Source organism: Myotis nattereri, assembly GCF_964212035.1.
Source record: "Myotis nattereri genome assembly, chromosome: 15".
Lineage (NCBI taxonomy): Eukaryota > Metazoa > Chordata > Mammalia > Chiroptera > Vespertilionidae > Myotis > Myotis nattereri.
Window position 1 is genome coordinate 24,229,161 of NC_138090.1, and position 21,046 is coordinate 24,250,206.

General features: G+C 43.2%; 1 protein-coding gene across 1 annotated transcript in view; it reads left to right on the forward strand.

The window, feature by feature from the left end:
• Window positions 1-245: 245 nt before the first annotated feature.
• HSD17B2 (hydroxysteroid 17-beta dehydrogenase 2) overlaps window positions 246-21,046 on the forward strand; it is a gene marked incomplete at its 3' end in the record, with an annotated part of 61,008 nt that continues 40,207 nt past the window's right edge. The window contains exon 1 of the mRNA XM_081107992.1: window positions 246-612. Within this exon, the coding sequence (XP_080964118.1) occupies window positions 344-612 (269 nt within the window). The 5' untranslated portion in view covers window positions 246-343. The remainder of the gene's footprint in view (window positions 613-21,046) is intronic.

The following is a 21,046-nucleotide window of genomic DNA, read 5'->3' on the forward strand; positions in this document are numbered from 1 at the left end:
GTCAATAATTATCCAACTAGCTCTCTCTCCAGAGATCATTAAAAAAACGAATGCGTGTTTGTTGTGGGTGTGAACGTGTAGATGTCATGCACGCAGTGGGTGTAGGGGGAGCAATCAAATAGCTAGTGCTCTGGCATTTTTATCCAACTGTATGCTGGTTTAAATTACCCACGAGGAAATATGTGTCTGTATGAGTATGATTAATCCAGGCTCATTCAAAATGTGTCAGGGCTTTCCCTCTCCCCCTCCCTTCTTGGCTCTCCGTTCATATAACCCAGGCTGCCTCCAGCCAGCCTTTCTCCACTTGTCCTGAGCGCAAAAAGGTGCAGCAGAGTCTCTAAGAATGAGCACTTTCTCCTCTGAGACCGTGTGGCTCTGCCTGGCTGTCACGGCAGCCCTGGGGGGACTAGTTCTTTGCAAACTCAAGAGTCCAGGACAGGTGGGGGGAAAGGGGGTCTGCCTGGCGGGCCTCTGGGGAGGGGCTTGCCTGTTAAGCCTGTCCCTCTTCTGGAGTTTGATCCTGTTCTCCCTGTCATGCTTCCTCCTGTATATTCATTTCTCTGGCCAAGAATTGTTACCTGTGGACCAAAAGGCTGTGCTAATCACAGGTAAGTGGGTGACACTGCGATTCTCACTCAGGGCAGAATCTGGTACTTGCTTTGCCTTAGAGAGACATTTTCAGATTCGGTTTAAAGATAAAATGCTTGGTGTGGAGTAAATAAAATACATCTCCAAGTGGTTTTTGCTACACTGTTTTTGTTTGCTTTCTTCAGGAGTTATACTTCATAGAGGGTCGGGGAAGGGGAAGTGCATCTAAGCCATGATTTTGTTAATTTCCCAGGATAAATATTAATCAGCAAACCTATGGTATTTCATGTTTCATTGTATCCAGCAAAGTCCCCTAGGTTTCTTTAGGCTTAAACAGAATTTTGCTCTGAGATTAATGTTTGGCTGTGCTCTAGACTTTGGCTTTTATTCCTTAGCTTTGCTGTGTCGTTTTGTTCTTTGTTTATTTTCTTTTGAATACAGGGGTGGGCAAAAGTAAGTTTCCAGTTGCATTGTGACATTCCTTTGAGTTAATAATATTGTAATAATCATAATCTGCCTGTTTTTTTTCCATACAAACAACGGTAAACCTACTTTTGCCCACCCCTGTATAGAATGGACTTACCAAGGCTTGCAACTTTGCAGTTAGATGGGCTGCTGTCAAGAACCTTGTCTCATCTAAACGTTTGTTTTCATACTTGTCATTAGACTGCTAACGTTTCTCAATTGGATTAAGCTGGCAGTGTGTCCAGAAGGCAGTTGCTTGTTAGCTGGGCTGCCAGCTTTTTTCTTCTTTTGTCTTTTCTTTTGCGGCTGCAAGTGTGAGTCCGAATTAAATCCCTGTGGTTTGTAAAACTGGTTTGTTTGGTTGTGAAGTTTGAGTTTGGATAGGGCTTTAAGTGGGATGACCCAGCATTATCCTAACCCAGAAAAAACCCTGCCAAGAATGAACATTAGCTACAGAATCATTTGCTGGGATGTCATCGCCCCACACCCTGTGGCTACACCAGCTGGGGGTGAAGGCAAACACGGGGTGTGGATGGAAGCAAACAGAGCAGCGGTTCTCAACCTGTGGGTTGCGACCCCTTTGGCGGTCGAACGACCCTTTCACAGGGGTCGCCTAAGACCATCCTGCATATCAGATATTTACATTACGATTCATCACAGTAGCAACATTACTGTTATGAAGTAGCAACGAAAATAATTTTATGGTTGGGTCACAACATGAGGAACTGTATTTAAAGGGCCAGAAGGTTGAGAACCACTGAAATAGAGGTTTTTCCCAATTCACAGAGAAATAGACTCTAAAGTGGCTTGTCCATATTGTCTTTTACTTTAATCCAATGAGGAAATTCTCCCTGAACATGAAACGCAAGTTGGCACTTGTTGGAGTTTTGAAGTGTGGCAGAAAACAAGTTTCTTCAAAAACAAAACAAAACAAAAACCCCAGATGATTCAAAGGTAGAAAACTCAGCGGATCAACGGGATGTTTACCTACACAAATGTCCGGTATCACCTGGAATCATGCATCTAGAAGGCTGGCTGCGTTTTCTACATTTTCACTAGCAATCCCTGGATGGGCTGTCCTTCCATTCTGTGCGCAGTAGCAAGTACCCAGGGTCTTCAGAATAATTCCAGGTCGAATTTGTTTGTTGTACTTTTCCACCTGTGTGAACGAAGACAGTAATTAAGCATGTTAAAAAAGTAATAGCAATGCTGTGGCTGACACTAATGGGACGTGACCTCCTGGAGGTCCAGATATTCTGGGGAGATCAGTTTCAGGGAACAGCACTTCTGAGGCGAATAAATAAGAACTCTAAACCTTAGGATACCCTCAGGCAAACTTCAAGGTAACAGAGAAAACAGGAATTCTCTCTGCTTCATTATCTTGTCAGTGTTCTTTACCCTCTACTTTTGCAGATGTAGGCAAGCACAAATGCTCACAAAATGCACAATGAAACGTCCTGACTTGTGTTTAGTGGTTTGGAAAATGACTGATTCAATTAGGCAGCTCAGGCCCAATGACTAATCCCTCAATGAAATGCTTAACAATTAGAAAACGGAGAATTAATAAAGTACATACATTTTAGGGCAGGGGTGGGGAACATTTTTCCTGCCAAGGGCTGTTTGGATATTTATAACATCATTTGTGGGCCATACAAAATTCTCAACTTAAAAATCAGCCTGCTGTATTTCATCAAACATTTAATTAATCATCTCTAATGCCTTGGCAGGGCCAGACCAAATGATTTCTTGGGCTTTATATTGCCCGTGAGCCACCACATTCCCCACCCCTGTTTTAGGGGGATTGAAACATCCCTTTGAAGTGTTTTTGTCATGAGGAGTACCATAGGTTTAATATAATTCTCAAAGTTTCAAGATCTTTATACTAAGTGGAGAAATTTAAAATGAATTCGTTTAGCTAGCTCCAAACTTATTAAAAAATAAGCCATCATAACTTGGAGTACACTTTATTTCAGGATGGCTTACAAATTGGTAAATATTTTAGTGACTGGGAAAAATGTGTCAATGCACATAAATATTGTTTCTTTATTTGATAATTTAAGATTTGGAAATTTCTTTTACAGGGATAATCTGAAATACATAAAAAGGGTAAATGCCAAACTGTCAGATTCACAAAGTTGTCCAGCACAGTCTTATTTGCAACAGAGAAATAGCAAAAGCAATACAAATGGTGACAAATTATAGTATATCCTCTAGATAGAAAAATGGGTACTATTTAAAAATGACAACCACAGGACTGTGTTATACCATGGAAAACTGGGCTGAAGAAAAACATGCAGGAGATCCAGGTGTTTGAGCAAGATTGCAACCATGTCATATGAATTAAAACACACACACACACAACAACCAAACACTGGAAGGAAATAATTTGTAATGGTTGGATTAAGGTACCTGGATGCTTTTTCCCCTAGATATTTTCCCTAAAATTTCTCTAATGTAGTTTAGTACTTAAATAATAATATATATTTTTTTCTTTTAAACAATTTTATTGAATGTATTGGGGTGACATTGGTTAATAAAATTATATAGGTTTCAGGTGTACAATTCTCTAATGCACAACTGTATATTATTTGGTGTTTTCATCACCCCAAGTCAAGAATTCTTCCTCACCATTTATCCCCCCCTTTACTTCTTCTACCTCCCCCCACCTCCCTTTCCCTCTGGTAATCACCATACTATTGTTTGAGTCTATAAGGCAGCAGTTCTCAACCTGTGGGTCGCGACCCCTTTGGGGGTCGAATGACCCTTTCACAGGGGTCGCCTAAGACCATCAGAAAACACATATATAATTATATATTGTTTTTGTGATTAATCACTATGCTTTAATTATGTTCAATTTGTAACAATGAAATTGGGGGTCACCACAACATGAGGAACTATATTAAAGGGTCGCGGCATTAGGAAGGTTGAGAACCACTGCGTATAAGGTGTTTTGGGTTTATTTTTTGCTTAGTCCCTTCATCTTTTTCACCCAGCCCCCCAACCTGCCTCCCCTCTGACGGCTGTCAGTGTATTCTCTGAGTCCGTTTGTATTTTTTTGTTTGTTTATTTTGCTCATTAGATTCCATATATAAGTAAAATCATATGGTATTTGTCTCTCTCTCTGACTAGCTAATTATTTTAAAAGGAATCACATTAAAAAGATAAAGTCCATTTATCTATGGACCCAGTTGTAGGATGATTACGACAAGTTAAAAAAAACCTTTCTTTTCTTTGAGTTCCTTATTTCATTTTTCTAAGATATTCAAAGGTCTTTTGTCTCAGAAACATGTAATTATAGTATAAAGAAGAAATAAGCAAGCACAGCGTGTTTGAACACATATTTGTCTTCAAGATACCTGAAGCTATAGGGGCCATTTAATTTTTAAAATGACTCTAAAATTGGCCGACCAGTGTGGACCAGTAGTTGAGCATTAACCTAGGAACCAGGAGGTCACGGTTTGATTCCTGGTCAGGCCATAAGCCCAGGATGTGAGCTCAATCCCTAGTGTGGGGACTGCAGGAGGCAGCCGATCAGGGATTCTCTCTCATCATGTTTCTCTCTCTCTCCCTCTCCCCTCCACTCTGAAATCAATAAAAATATATTTTAAAGTGAAATAAAATGACTCTAAAATTAATGATGAGCAGGCCCACATGATTGCAATAGCATCTCAGGCACAATACAGTGGAAAAAACTTTGAAGTCTGACAGGCTTGCCTTAGGCTGGGTTCTTCAGGGGCAGCGTTCAAGATGAGGATTTGTGCCGAAACTGGTTTGGCTCAGTGGATGGAGCGTTGGCCTGCGGACTGAAGGGTCCCGGGTTCGATACCAGTCAGGGGCATGTACCTGGGTTGCGGGCATATCCCCAGTGGGAGATGTGCAGGAGGCAGCTGATCGATGTTTCTCTCTCATCGATGTTTCTAGCTCTCCATCTCTCTCCCTTCCTCTCTGTAAAAAATCAATAAAATATATTAAAAAAAAAAAAGATGAGGATTTGTGTTGTGGGGAAGAAACCCCCCTCTACCGCTCATTGTTCTTTTGGCTGGCCTAATGATCAACTCTACAGGAGACAGATTTACAAGAGAAAGTAACCAAATTTACATTGTACATATGGGAACCCCACATACATGGGAGGCTCAGGGACAGAAGCCTAAAATAAAGTATATATGACATTTTGAGCTAAGGATCAGGTAGGGTGCCTTGGAGGCTTCCGAGGGGAGGAGGGTCATTCCAGGACGATAAGTATAGTGGATGTTCAGTAATTAGTAATTTCCCTGTTCTGTGGATAGGACATAAAACATTATTTTTGGTGGCAATTCTTATTATGGGCAAGGCCCCTAATGAAAATTCTTTAAGGGAGAAGTAACAGTTTCTTGTGAGCCTGCGGAATCTTGATTGCCTTCAGCTCAAAATAATTCACGTGCTAAAGTGGGGAAGCATTTTGGGGAAGCCTGTTCTGGCCCCGTATAGCATGAAAGGGGTTTATTGGGAAAGTTTCCAAGAATTATTGGTCCTGGAGTAGGGAAGATGAGCAGGAAGAGGAGGAGGCCACGTGAGGTGCAGCATCAAGGGAAGTCCCCCGAGGGTCACGTGGCTTTATCATTGGGGCAGATCTGGAGGCAGTGGGGTCACTTGGTAGGAGATGCAAAAGACAATTTTGACTTGCCACCCTCAGCCCTTTCGTCCTGGTCCCTTCATTCTTTCTCATCCACGAGTATTAACTTCTGATTTGGCATCTACTGTGAACAGGGCACACACCTGGAGGGCATCGTAGTCCAAGGGGAGAGATTTGGCCATAGCCGAGCCATGGGGTACAGAGGGCACCTCCAGGAGCATTCCCAAAGTGTGGTGAAGCACAAGGGTGGGCACTGCTCCTGTGTGGGGGCTGGGGAAAGCTTGACAAAGGAGGGACCGCCTTAGGAATTAACAAGGGAAAATACGGTCTTTCGGGATAATTGCTCAAGCAACTCCTACGCACACAGCTAGTGCTCATTAAAACTTGTTGAGTTGGATAATTTTTAATTGAAATTTTCAAAACTGGGTGCAATGATGGAGGTTCTTTTTTAAAAAATTAAGTCTTTATTGTTAAAATTATTACATGTCCCCCTTTGTCCCTATTGACCCCTTCTAGCTCACCACCACCCCTCGCCCCAGGCCTTCACCACCCTATTGTCTGTTGTGGGTTATGCATACATGCATACAAATTCTTTGGTTGATCTCTTCCCACCCACACTCCCTCACCTTCCCTCTGAGATTCTGCAATCTGTTCTATGCTTTTATGTCTCTGGATCTATTTTGTTCATCAGTTTATGTTATTCAGTAGATTCCACATGAAGGTCCTTTTTTTCATGTTGCAAACAAAGGGTCCTAGGTGGATGGTGACCTCTGCTGAAACTTATTAGTCTAAATAAGGTTCTTAAATTTAATACTGTTGTCATCAGCTTGGAATTTGGTGTCCTTTGGATTTATTTATGTATTTATTTTGAGAGAGACAGAGACAGAGACAGAGAGAGAGGAAAGGAGGGGGAGAAAACAGAGAGAAACATCGATGTGAGAGAGACACATGGATTAGTTGCTTCCGGCACGCACCCCAAGCCTGCAACTGCAGTATGTGCCCTTGACCGGAATCAAACCTGGCACCTTTCATTCCGAGGGGCTGACACTCTATCCACTGAGCCAAACAGGCTAGGGCTGGTGTACTTTGAATTTTACGTTAGATTATTGAAATGGACGAACATTTACAGTGGGCTATGGGATAAGAGAAATAACATCTCTGTTACATACATTTTATATTTGACTCTCACAACCCTAAGAAGTTGCATACTTGTGAATGAAGAAACTATGTGTCTGCCCAATCAACGTGGCTCAGTGGTTGAGCATCGACCTATAAACCAGGAAGGAGGTCATGGTTCAATTCCTGGTCAGGGCACACACCCAGGTTGCGGGCTCCATCCCCAGTAGGGGGCATGCAGGAGGGCCAATCAATGATTCTCTCTCGTCATTGATGTTTCTCTTTCTCCCCTTTCCTTCCTCTCTTAAATCAATACATATATACTTTTTTTAAAAAAGAAACTATGTGTCTAAAGTCACTGAACTAGTAAGTAGCAGAGATGGAACTAAACCCAGATCAGACCCCTCTGCCACCCAAAGGCATGCTCTTAACCCCTGTAATTATTAGTGTCATAGCCATGGTTACTAGTAGCCTATATAGGTGTCCAGGATATAAAATGTGTCCGTGCAATGGGCAAGTACATGTTGAGCATAGACAGAGTGGAGCAAAAGTAGGTTTACAGTTGTGAGTATGCAACAAAATACAATTTATTCTTTTTTTTTTTAAATAAATCTTTACTGTTCGGATTATTACAGTTGTTCCTCTTCTTCCCACCCCCCCACCACCCCGCATAGCTCCCCTCCACCCGCTTCCCACTCCACCCTCTGCCCTTACCACCCCCCCCACTGTCCTCATCCATAGGAGCACGATTTTTGTCCAGTCTCTTTCTGCACCCCCCACACCCCTTTCCCCGAGAATAGTCAGTCCATTCCCTTTCTATGCCCCTGATTCTATTACATTCACTAGTTTATTCTGTTCATCAGATTATTTATTGACTTGATTTTTAGATTCACTTGTTGATAGATGTGTATTTGTTGTTCATAATTTGTATCTTTACCTTTTTCTTCTTCTTCCTCTTCTTAAAGGATACCTTTCAGCATTTCATATAATACTGGTTTGGCGGTGATGAACTCCTTTAGCTTTTTCTTATCAGTGAAGGTCTTTATCTGACCTTCAATTCTGAATGATAGCTTTGCTGGGCAAAGTAATCTTGGTTGTAGGTTCTTACTATTTATCACTTTGAATATTTCTTGCCACTCCCTTCTGGCCTGCATAGTTTCTGTTGAGAAATCAGCTGACAGTCGTATGAGTACTCCCTTGTAGGTAACTGACTGTTTTTCTCTTGCTGCTTTTAAGATTCTCTTTGTCTTTTGCTCTTGGCATTTTAATTATGATGTGTCTTGGTGTGGTCCTCTTTGGATTCCTTTTGTTTGGGGTTCTCTGCGCTTCCTGGACTTGTAAGACTATTTCTTTCACCAGGTAGGGGAAGTTTTGTCATTATTTCGTCAAATAGGTTTTCAATATCTTGCTCTCTCTCTTCTTCTGGCACCCCCATAATTCGGATGTTGGTATGCTTGAAGCTGTCCCAGAGGCTCCTTACACTATCTTCATATTTTTGGGTTCTTTTTTCTTTTTGTTTTTCCGGTTGGGTATTTTTTGCTTCTTCGTATTTCAAATCTTTGACTTGATTCTTGCGATCCTCTAGTCTGCTGTTGTATCTCTGTATAATATTCTTTATTTCAGTCAGTGTATGCTTAATTTCTAGTTGGTCCTTTTTCATAACCTCGAGGGTCTCGCTAGATTTCTTGAGGGTCTCACTAAATTTATCAGCAGTTTTTAGAAAATTCTTGAAAAACCTTATAACTGTGGTTTTGAACTCTATATCCAGTAGTTTGCTCTCCTCCATTTCTGTCATTTGTGACCTGTTTCTTTGTCTCCACATTTTTTATGCTTCCCTGTGTTGATAGAGTGGCTTTCTGTGCTAGGTGTCCTATAGGGCCCAAAGGCTCAGCCTCCCCAATTACCTGAGGTAGACACTCTTGGTGCACCCCTTTGTGGGCTTTGTGCACAGTCTTGTTGTAGTTAAGCCTTGATTGTTGTAGGTATCACTGGGAGGAATTGACCTTGAGGCCAACTGGCTGTGAGAATCAGCTGTGTCTGCTGTGTCTTCTGTGCTGGAGACACCCTTCTGGGGCAAGACTTGCTTCAGTGGGGCTTTGGTGCTCACTGAGTCTGCCCCCTGAGTGTGTCCCTTATGGATCTAAGGAGTTGTAATCTGGATGGTCCCACTCTGACCACTGGGTACACTGGCTCTTGGATCTCTAAGGAGGTGCTAATTTAGCCTCTGCCTGAAGCTATCCAGCAGGAGCTATGGAGAGATCTTCAGATTCCTCTTCTTTGTTTGGGGTTTAGAGGTGCCCAGATGAGGCCCAGCTGTGAAGCGATGCAAGCTGCTGTGGGGACTTGGGCCTTCTTTTGGAAGTTCTGGGTCTCTCTGACCCAGCTGCAATTTGTTAGGTAATTTTCAGATTGCAAAGGGCCAGGCCTTTCATATGCAAAAGCCTCTGCACTCAGCTTGGGTGGAGCGGGGTCTCAGGGGATCAACAGGGCGGAGCAAGCATCTATGGCTGCTCCTCAGTCCTACCCTAAGAGGCCCCGTGTCTCAGTGTCCCAGTAATTGCTTTCTCTCTCTGAGAGAAAGCTGCCCTCGAGTTCCGACCAATGCCAGACAGTCCAGTTTCTCCCCGTATGAGTCTGGGTCCCCAGAGACTCGCCCGGAACTGGAGTTCAGAGCAGTTGGGAGCTTGAGACTCCCTCCCGATTGAAAAAGACAACCAAGTCCTCAGTTGTCAGCCCTTTCCACGTGCGCCTCCGTACCTCTGCACTTTACTTCCGCACCTCCTCTGAGTTTCAATGTGCTTTTCTCTTTCCTTCTAGTTGTAGATTTTCCACTCAGCGAGCCTTCCTGTGGTTCTGGATGATGTCCGTTTTGTCTTTTAGTTGTATTTTTGAAGTGGTTGTGCGAGGCAGCAATTTCTGGTGTTTACCTATGCTGCCATCTTGGTTTCTCCTACAATTTTTTCTTGAATTATTATGTATTATTACATTATTTTCCATGTAAACAACTGTAGACCTACTTTTGCCCTACCCTGTATTATGTGCATAGATTTTGCTGATACAGAACTTGGCAATTGAATGAGATGCTGGTGAGAGGAGATAAAATGGAAGTGCTGTGGACAGGGGCAGGTAGGGATGACGATCTGAGATATGCCATATGGTGAGTTTCACTTCAGGTTTGATTTTGAGGGCAGTAAGGGGGCAGTGCTGGTGGAAAGTCATGGGCAGGTGGAAATAAAGAAGAAGACATTGGTTAATTTGGAGAAAAAGACTGGAGAAACACAAGCAGCAAAGTGATGGTTAATGTTACAAGGGAAGAGGTTCTTGAAGTATATAATAAATAATCAATACAGTCCATAATAAGCCTATAATCCAGTCCGTCTATCAGAATTTTTTTAAATGAGTACATATCCTCTTTTTTTTTCATTCAGTTTAAGCTTTACCTTAGCTCTTCGCAGAGAATCATAAAAAGGTAATTTTGTTAACCCGGGTAATTTTGTAAAAGTTTGAATGGTGATTTTATCAGGCATTTTAGATGGGGTATTTTTTAAAATTAAATTTATTGGGGTGATATTGGTTATATAGGTTTCAAGTATACATTTCTATGATACATGATCTGTATATCGCATTGTGTGCCTACCACCCAAAGTCAAATCATCTTCCATCACCATATATGTGGTCCCGTTTACCTTTTACTACCCCTCTTCCCACCTTCCTTCTGGTAACTGCCATATTGTTGTCTGTGTCTGTGAGTTTCAGTTTTTTGGTTGGGAAAATTTTCATGGAATGAAGGACGCCCCCTATATATTGTAAACTATTTGAAGGCAGGGACCAGGTCTTTTTTATGACCATGACCTCCTTCATAGGCTCTGAGCACAGTAGTCCCAAAACAGTGTTAACGAATGCGTGAGCCCTGAGTAAATGAACCAAGCCAGTGACGTGTTCTCCCCCATTTTTGGTCACTGGCTGGACAAAACTCGGTCATTGTTCCAATCTGCCCACTTCCTTAGGTACTTATTTCTGCAGGTTCTTTTTGCTAAGGCCACCTATGTAGAAAGGGCAGAGTGACTTGGCTGAGTTGTCCAGGCCCATTGTTCTGCCGTGACTAAATTGTTGGCTTGCTCTGCACAGGGCTTTGTGATGACTTGGTTCTAAGTGTGCTTCTGCTTACCCAGGATGTGGCACAAACAGAACATCCTCTGCTCCCAGCAGGCTGCTGCAACTGCTCTCCCAGGAGTCACTGCACCCTCCTAGCCACCAGAGTGTGACTGCCACCTTGGCACTGCTGACCATATTTTCCTTCCTGACATGGCCTCCTTTACCTTTCAGGAGATTGCATTTCCAAGTGTTTCTCCCACTTCTTTGTCTCTTGATTATCCAGGTTCTTCTTCCTACCCATCCCCAAGGTGGCTCTGTCCTTAGCCCCCTTATCTTGCCACATTCTCTACCATTTAAATCCCTCTGCTCCTGAGGTATCTGCATGAGGACCAGCAGATCTGAAGTTTTGTATACCTGACACTCTTTTGACCACTGACTCATATTTCTGGGATTTCAGGATGAAACTTTAAACTTGGAATTTCTAAGACAAGGTTATCCTTCCTCCTAATCCTTTTTCTTTTCTTAACTTTCCTGGTTCTCACCTGTCCCCCCAATTCTGTCTATTCTATTTCTTTCTCATCCCTCCTTCCACTTCTTTACGCCAGCCACTTGCTACAGGTTCTTTTTATCCCTTACTAATGATTTCTTCATTGGTTGATCTTCTGCTGTCTACCCTCCTGATGCCAGTATTCCCTATCTCTCCCCCCACTCTGGCCCAATTCTCTGTGTTTTCCTTTAGGATATGTTTACATTTCTCACACTCTTGTGCAGCACTCTTGTTTCCAGGTATGGCATCTCCTGCCTCCTGTGTTCAGGTGATGATCAATTTCTAATGCCTCGCCCAGACTTGTTGCCTGCACTCTGGACCACCTACCCACTGCTTCCTGGATGTCCCAGGGTCCACATGTCCCAGACTGCACTCTCTAACTTTCCCTTAAATTCTGCCATCGGCCAGTGCTCTCTACTTTGTTGATGACACTAACACCGTCCACCCCATCTGCCCAAGTCAGAGATGCCACAGCCATCTTTGAATCCTCCTCTCAGTTAGCCCAGATCACAAGCTTGAGAGCACTTGACTCTCTTCTTTCATTGCCTCATCCAACCAGTCATTTATTCATAACTCAGTGACCTTTCCCTACCTTTGAATCTCTCCCCTCCTTCTCCTTTTTTTTTGTTAATCCTCACCCACCCGAGAATATTTTTCCTCACTGATTTTTAGGAAGAGGGGAAGGAGGAAGGGAGGGAGGGAGGGAGGGAGGGAGGGAGGGAGGGAGGGAGAGAGAGAGAGAGAGAGAGAGAGAGAGAGAGAGAGAGAGAGAGAGAGAAACATCAATGTGAGAGAGAAACATCCATTGGTTGCCTCCTGCACCTGTCCCAACCAGGGCAGCGATCGAACCTGCAACCCAGGTACATGTCCTTGACTGCAAATTGAACCACAGACCCTTCTGTGCGTGGGCTGACACTCTAACCACAGAGCAACACCAGCCAGGATTCTCTCCTCCTTTTTATTACCGAAGCTACTCCCTTTGTTCAGAGCTTCCTTATTTCTCATTTGGACTATTATAATAGGGTCTTGGTTGTTACCCTTGACTCTAATTTCTTCATCCTCATTTGGTAGCCAGACAAGTACTTTTCTAAAATATAAAGCTAACCAATCCCACTCCCCTATATGTAAATCCCTACTATAGTTACTCACCCAAATAAAGTCCAAATTTCTTGTGTGCAAAGGTCCTTGACACACAAGAGGTTGTGTTATATACTTCCCTTATATCCCTCAAGTTTCCAGGAAAGTTCTGACACATATTAACTATTCAAAGTTGTACGCTATTCAGGCACTGTACTAAGATATATCACTACCTTTAAGACAGATCATGACCTGCTGAGAAGGTAAAACTTGAGATTTTCAGAAGGGTCCCTGGTACAAGCAAGTTCTAATCTCAAAAACTGATCAAAGATTATCCTGTCTACACCCTCATGGCCGAAGCTTCCATGTCCATTTGTTCATATCAGTATCTAAACCCCATTGAGTTTTTAATCCCCTGTTCATGCTCCTAAGGATGAACCCTTCCTAGATACTGCTCCTTCACCCCATCCCCTGCCTTCCCAATTTTGGGGTTCAATGCTGGACCCTCAGAGTTTGGGATCAGATTAGATCATAGGATGTCAATATATGTATATGTGGTAGGACATGGCATAGGCAGTGGTTTTAAGCAAGGCCACAGACATCAGGCTAATAGATAGATGGTTCAGTTGTACTGAACCAAATGGAGATAAGCTGATGCCTGGGAAGGAGAGTAAACCCAGGTGCCAAAGAGGACAAGATGGGGGCAAGCTAAGCAGGAAGCACGAGGAAGTCTAGTGCAGCGATAGAGTGGAATGGGGAACATCTCTGGCTTGGATGACCCAGGGACCTTTGGGACTTCCATCCCACCCACCATCATCGCAACGTGGCATCTCCTCTTTAACCTAGGAATCACTCTATGCAACACTGGTGCCCCTGGCCCCCTTGCACACTGCCCCACATCATGAGATCCTTCCTCTGTGTTCAGAATTGCCAGCTCCCATGGACCTAGTGCCATAAACAGGGCATTGAGAAGAGATGTATCCACTGAAAAACAATCCTAAAACTCAAGAACAGAAGCCATTAGGAACATTGCGTCGAGTGCCCTTTATGTACAGAGGACTCAAGGTCCAGGGACTGGGCCAGATTCATTTTAATTTGAGGCAGTGCCCAACACTGTCTTAGATCAAACAGAACCCAAATTCCACTTTTCTGGGTCAACTGAAACACTGAAAAGGGATCTGGGTTTCAATTAAACCTATTTCTAAAGATTCATGTCTACTGAGGTGTCGTGGCCTTCAGAGTTAAACCAAACCTGGGCATCAAGAAGGGGATTAGAAACAAAACCAAAACTGTGTTCCTCTCTGGAAACAAAGTTATAACATATGTGCATCTAAGTGCAGGTCTGGCTTCTGTCGTTCAGGGTGGGAAGGAAGGTGCAGGGGTTAAGACCACACAGTAAGGACAATGACTAATCAGGCTACCAGCTCCTGCCTTGCCACTTACTAGCTTTCTAACCTAGGGCAAGTTAATTAACCTGTCGGAGCCTCAGGTTCCTTCTCTGTAAAATGGACATAATCATCATATAGAGCTCACTGGGATCGTTGCCAGGATGGAATGAAATAACACACATAAAGGGCCATCTTAGATGGTACCTTCCATTCCTAGCCAAACAGAGCAGCATGGGGGTGGCAGCCAGAGAGTAAAAAAATGAGGTTGCTTCCAAAGCCCTCAACTCTGGAAAGAGGATATTGAGCATAATTATAATAAATCCTGGAATATGGAGGGGATTACTTCCTCAGAATTCTCCCACCCAACACCCACACCTTTTTCCACTTAAAGTTTGAGAGGAGCTTTGATGATGGGCCTTAAGAAGTTTGTGTTCACACAGAAATAACCAGAAAGTCATCTTAGGGGAACATCGCTGGGACAATGGTGCAGGGGTTGGGGTTTCACTTCATCCTGTTCCTCAGGCAGGGCCTAGCCTCATACAACGGATCTCCCCTGGCCCACTCCACTTGTTACAGGTCAGTTGTGATATTGGGGGGAAAAGTGGTGAGGGGGAAAGAACATCTCCTTCTGCCACTTTGGGGTCTACATAGTCATTGATGAACTTTATTTCAACCCAATGCCTGAATACCCTTTTCAGGATTATCCATTTTATCTAGTGGGTTTTTAAAAATAACACCAATGATGCAAAGCCCACTACCTCTTCAGGGAAATCATTCCACTTTTATACAATGTTAATAGTTATAAATATCTTCCTTATATTGGGCCCAAATAGGCCTCCCTGACAATTATCGATGCATTAATTCTGCCCTTGGAAGTCACCTAACATAAAGAAAGCACTCTTTTGTAAGATGGCCCTTGAAAAATGAAAAGACTGCATCATATAAATTTGCTTTGAACTAAATATTCTCATCCCTCCCATGACCTGGTTTCCAGAATTTTTATCATTCTGCTCAGTGTCCTCTGGATCATTTTTAGTTATGTGACATTCCTTTGAGATGTTGATTCAGATTTAACATTGTGTGCCATCTTGGTCTGAGCAGTACAAACCAGACTGCAATGAATGAGGTGAAATTAAATCTGAAGGCATTGTCAGTACCAAAAGTATGTGGTAACTGATGAAGTAAGAGGCTATTGTCCAAGGGATAAAGAAAAAGTAGAAGCCATGCGTGGCTCAGCTTTCGTTCTAGTTATTTTACAAGCCTAATATGCAAAGCTACTGATTAAAAAGGCAATTTACTTATATAGCAAATCTTCAATGGTTTGGGGTGCCAGTTATGGTTATAGGGGTAGTTATGAGGATAAAATGAAATAAGGCATGCCAAATGCTTAACACTATGCCTGGCTGAATAGTACACAATTGGTGAATGCTGCTGTAAGATATTGGAGAAGACAAAAGACATTACAGTAATCAGAGAGAGTATCATGATGGAAATAATACCAGCTATTTTCTGGGCTGGAACAGGCAGTCCCCATTATGAGCTCTTATTTCTTTGTTCCTGCCAAGTTAAATTAGATCTCTCTTTTTTTACGCTTCTTTCATCACCTTTATCATCCTTTATGAGTATTTGTTTAATGTCTCCTTCCTCTTAAAGCAGTGGTTCATGACTGGGAGCAATTTTGCCTCCCAGGGGACATTTTAGCAATGCCTAAAGATACGTATATACACACACACAGAGGGAGAGAGAGAGAGAGAGAAATATCCATGTGAGAAACATCAATCAGTTGTCTCCCGCATGTACCCTCGGCTGGGAATCAAACCCGCCACCTGGGTATGTGTCCTGACTAGGAACTGAACCAGCCACCCCTCAGTGCACAGGACGATGCTCCAACCAACTGAGCCACACCAGCCAGATATTTTTGGTTGTCCTAACTGGGGCCATAGAAACAGGCTGCTAGCATCTCGTGCACAGAAGCCATGGATGCTGCTAAGCACCCTACAGTGCACAGGATAGCCCCTCAATTAATTACCTCATCTCAAATGTCGTAGTGCTGAGGTTGAGACACCCTGCCCTAGAGTTTGAGCTCCCTACCTCAGGGGCCATATCATTCTCATTGATCATAATATGCCCAAGTGCCAGTTACATGATGGGAGCCCAATAATAATAAAAGGAAGTAGGAATTGAGCTGGATCTTAAAGAATATACAGGTCTGAATGTATTTTTCTTCCACTTTGAGTACACAGAGGCAGAAGATGCTGGGAGTTGTTTGGAAACAAAATTCACAAAGGAGATCGCAAATATTCTATCCCTAAAGGGATGGAAGAGACAGAAGCCCTGGGACTTCCCCAGGAGACTGATATTGTGATAAACAAGTGAGTTTCAGAACAAAAGGTCTGGAACTGCAGGTAATATAAGAACACCCAAGACTAGGAGCAGCTCATTGTTTTGACAGACAGAATTCAGCCAACCCCTGAAAAAGCAGAGACAGAATGTTAAATGAAGAGGAGAGTGCCTTTGGTAATGCACAAAGGTGAGGCTTCTCAGCCCACCATGGGTCGCCATGCACACAGAGGTCCCTACCTTGGGGCAGCACCTGGAGTCTGGTGGCTGTCCATCATCACTGCGCATTAGAATCACCTGAGCGCCTTTCAAAACATATTGATGCTCAGGCGTCCACTCCCAGATCTCAAGTTCACCTGATCTAAGACATGTGACTTGGGTGTTGGTGTTTCGCAGTGGTTCTCAACCTTGGCTGCACATTAGAATCACCTGGGAATCTTTTTAAAATCCTGATTTCTGGGCCTCATCCTCCAGAAATTCTGTTTCTTTGTTACTAATGTTGTGGCCCCACCCCATAACAAAGAAACAGAATTTCCGGAGGATGCGGCCCAGAAATCAGGATTTTAAAAAGATTCCCAGGTGATTCTAACGTGCAGCCAAGGTTGAGAACCACTGCCTTAGCACATGCTGTTCCTTTTACCTGGAATGCTTAAAGAGGGGTGGAGCCCCTTAACAGGACTGGTTTCTCCTTCACCTTCATATCTTAGTCTAAACCAGCGTTTCTCAGTATTGACACCATTAACATTTCAGACCAAAATATTCTTTGTTGTTGGGGCTGTTCTGTGCATTGTCAGGTGTTTAGGAGCAAACAGGGCCTCTACTCACTAAATGCTGACAGCAACCCCCCACCCCCCAGGTGTGATAACCCAGAAATGTCCGACATTGTCAAATGTGCTGTGGCGGCAACATTACGGGACAGTTGAAATACTACTAGTTGAAATACTACCTTCTTGAGCAGATGTTCCCTGGTTTCCAGGCTTTATATCTTCAGCTATTATTGTCAATCTCCTTATCTCATTTGTTACTTTCATAGCATGTTTCTCACCTTGAAATTAAATATACATTTATTTATCTGATAAGTATCTGCGGCCCCTTCCACTCTAGACTACTTGGACTATTTCACTCAGTTCTGACACAGCTGCTGGCATGCAGGATATACTCAATGAACACGTATTGAACAAATACATGCATGCATGGAACTAGGGACTGTGGGGCGTGCAGTACTGTCCTCCAGGGTGAGAAGTGATCTAGCACAGCAGAAAGGGCATGGCCTTTGAAGTCAGTGAGTTCTGGCTTTCTAGCTTTCTGTGGCCTGGGGCAGCTTAATTAACTTCTCAGAGCCTAATTTAGTCACCTGCAACATGGGGGTACTATTCTTGAGTGTGTGATTAGCTGTGTAATCCTCCCTGCTCTCTTCTGTAGCCGTGCCCTTGACACCTGGTGCAGGTCTCCATCAGAGCTCACCCTCACCAAGGACAGGAATCAAAACTGTACCCACAGTGCCTTACTTGGTGCCAATCAGATGCTCAGCCAATGACCTCTGTGCAATGTGACCAGGGGCCAAATTGCCCCTGTCTGGTCAGCTGACCTTGGCTGGTCAGCTGAGATGATTCTTGTGGGGCAGTCCCTGGGAGATAAATGACCAATCCAGGTCCCTCCTTGGTGCATTATGGGACTGGGGAAGCTGTGCTCACCCCTCCCCTTCGCTTGTGGTGAGCCTACGTTCAGGTGGGAATTCTGGCTTCTTGCAGAAAACAGGAAGTGTGCCACAGTCCTCTTACCTCTGTTTCCTCCTCCTTCTCTGGACTTGGCAAATAATAAATTTGATGATGATATTGTCCCAATGTCCCTTAGCCCCAGGGAACCGAGTGTGAGCAAAAATGCTCCCTGCTTCCTCCTTCACCAGAAAAGGGAATCTTCATGACTTCAAAATCGTTCTAACAAAGAGTACTCTACTCCCAGCACCCAGCCCAGGATGGGGCAGAGAGAAGCTGAGTGAGTTAATGAGTGAGGTACTTTGGTTGGAGCTGGTTTCTAAAGATGTTCTAATTCAACTCTGACACTGGGCACAGAGAAAAGGACCTGATGTGCTGTTGCCTCCGGAGAGGAAGCCTCACCTCAGGTTGCTGCTGGGGAACCAACACCAGGCTAGACATGGAGAATGCCTGATGGGCAGGGTATCCCCTTTGGACTATGCAAGGGAGGTTCTAACCCAGACCTCATAATCAGATAGAAGTTCACATTTTGATTTTAATTAATCAGTTGTTCCTGATAATCAAAATGATTCAGATAACAGAGAAGAGTCACCCTGCCCCATTAGGTCAAGATACCATATGCTTGAGTCCCTGTTATATGCCCTGTAAGAGCTCTATCTATGCCCTACCCATGTTTGTCAGTTCCCAAGCTCCTCTTTCTCCAGGTCTGATTTCTAGTGAAGGTGAACTCTTGTCCACCTACTTTTAGTCAAAACAGATAAGAGCCCTCCCCCCACCCTTCTTCTTAGTTACTCACCCTCAACCTTCCCCTCGCCTCTACAAGCTATGCATATAGATCAGCTGAAAGCAGTAAGTTTTCCGGAAAATATTCAGGGTTCTATTATAGCAGAAGCTGTAGATTTTAGACTGCCCTATTCACCTTTGTGTGTTACTTTTCATTGAAATATACTTCTCGTACCGTGAAATTTACCCTTTAAAGCTTACAATTCAGTGGTTTTTAGTAAATTCATAAGGTTATGCAACTGTCACTTTTATCTAATTCCAAATTTTGATCACCCCAAAAAGAAACCTGTAACCATTAGTAGACTGCCCTATTCTGAAAATATCCGTCATTTCTGCCAACTTGACTTCCCAAGTCCAGACATGTTGCTTTTCATCCCCCGCAACCCCATGCCACTTCATCTCTTTGGGGTGTTACCCCTTCTCCTTCCCCATTAGTGTTTTTAGCAGGAGGGAATAGTAAACAGCAGTGTTGTCCAACATCTAATGCGAGCCACATACTAGTAAATAATTTAAATTTTGCTGGTAGTCACTTTAAAAAGTAAAAACAAAACAGGTAAAATTAATTTGACTAATTAATTTAATGCAATATGTCCAAAATGTCATTATTTTGACATATAATCAGTATAAAAGTTATTAGTGAGGCATTTTTCATTGTACTAATTTTTAAAAAAAATATGTTTTTATTGATTTTAGGAAGAAAGAAAGGGAGAGGGAGAGATAGAAATGTCGATGAGAGAGAAACATCAACATTGATCAGCTGCCTCCTACAGGTTCCCCACTGGGAATTGAGCCAGCAACCCAGCATGTGCTGGGACTGGGAATCGAACCCAGCGTCTTGGTGCATGGCTCGACGCTCAGCCATTGAGCTACACCAGCTGGGCTGTATTACCTTTTTGATGATTTGTCCATGATTTGATTTCTCAAGGAAGTCCCTCCCTTCCACCTCAATTTTTTTATCAGAGCACTCATTTTAGTTCCTTACCATAATCCATAATTTTCTATTTATATCACGCATGCACTATCTGTGTCACATACTAGCCTATAAATTTTGTGAGGACAGTGCTATGGACTAAATTGTGCTCCCTCTAGATCAGTGATGGCGAACCTATGACACGCGTGTCAGAGGTGACACGCGAACTCATTTTTTTGGTTGATTTTTCTTTGTTAAACGGCATTTAAATATATAAAATAAATCTCAAAATATAAATCTTTGTTTTACTATGGTTGCAAATATCAAAAAATTTCTATATGTGACACGGCACCAGGGTTAAGTTAGGGTTTTTCAAAATGCTAACATGCCGAGCTCAAAAGGTTCGCCATCACTGCTCTAGGTTAATAGGTTGAAGCCCTAACCCCAAATGTGATGGCATTTGAGACAGGGCTTTTGTGAGATGATTAGGTTTAGATAAGGTCACAGGTGGGGCCTCAGGATGGGATCAATGTCCTTATATGAAGAGATACCAGAGAGCTGTCTCCCTCCCTCTCTCTGCCATGTGAGGACATCATGTAAAGGCCTGCAGTGAGTTCTCCAGCCCTGGCCAGTGATTCTCAATGGCGAGAGTGTTGGCCCATGTACCGAAGGGTTGTGGGTTCAATTCCTGGTCAAGAGCATGTACCTGGGTTTTGGGTTCACTCCCACCCCTTGGCCATGGTGCATGTGGGAGGCAATCAGTCGATGTGTCTCTCTCACATCAATGTTTCTCTCTCTCTCTGCTCCTTCCCTTCCCTCCCTTCTACTCTCTCTGAAAAGCAATGGAAAAAAATATCCTCTGGTGAGCATTAACAACAACAAAAAGATAGCTCTCACCAGAACCCAATAATGCTGGCACCCTGACCTCTGATTTCTGGCCTCCACAACTGTGGGAGAATGGATTTCTGTAATTTAAGCCACTCAGTTTGTAGAATTTTGTTATAGCAGCCTGAACTGAGTCAGATGGGGATCACATCTATCTTCCTCACCAGTGTATCTCAAGTACCTAACACAGTGCCTAACACATAATATGAGCTCAGTAAAACCCCGATGAGTGAATGAATGAGTGAATAATGAATGAATACATAAATACAGATGTCAAAAATTAGCAAAGAGTAGCAATAGCTACTTATATAACTCACCTAGAATATTATACACTGGGAACTGTCCTTTCTGAGGACTGTCATCAAACTGGGACATTGTCCTCCTGGGAATGGCCACAAAATACAGATTTGCTCATAACTATGTCAGGGAACAAATAATGAAACTCAGTCCTCTGGTCTGTGAAATGGGGATAACCATATTGACCCTAGGACCCATTTATTTATTCAACAAATACAGAGTACCTAG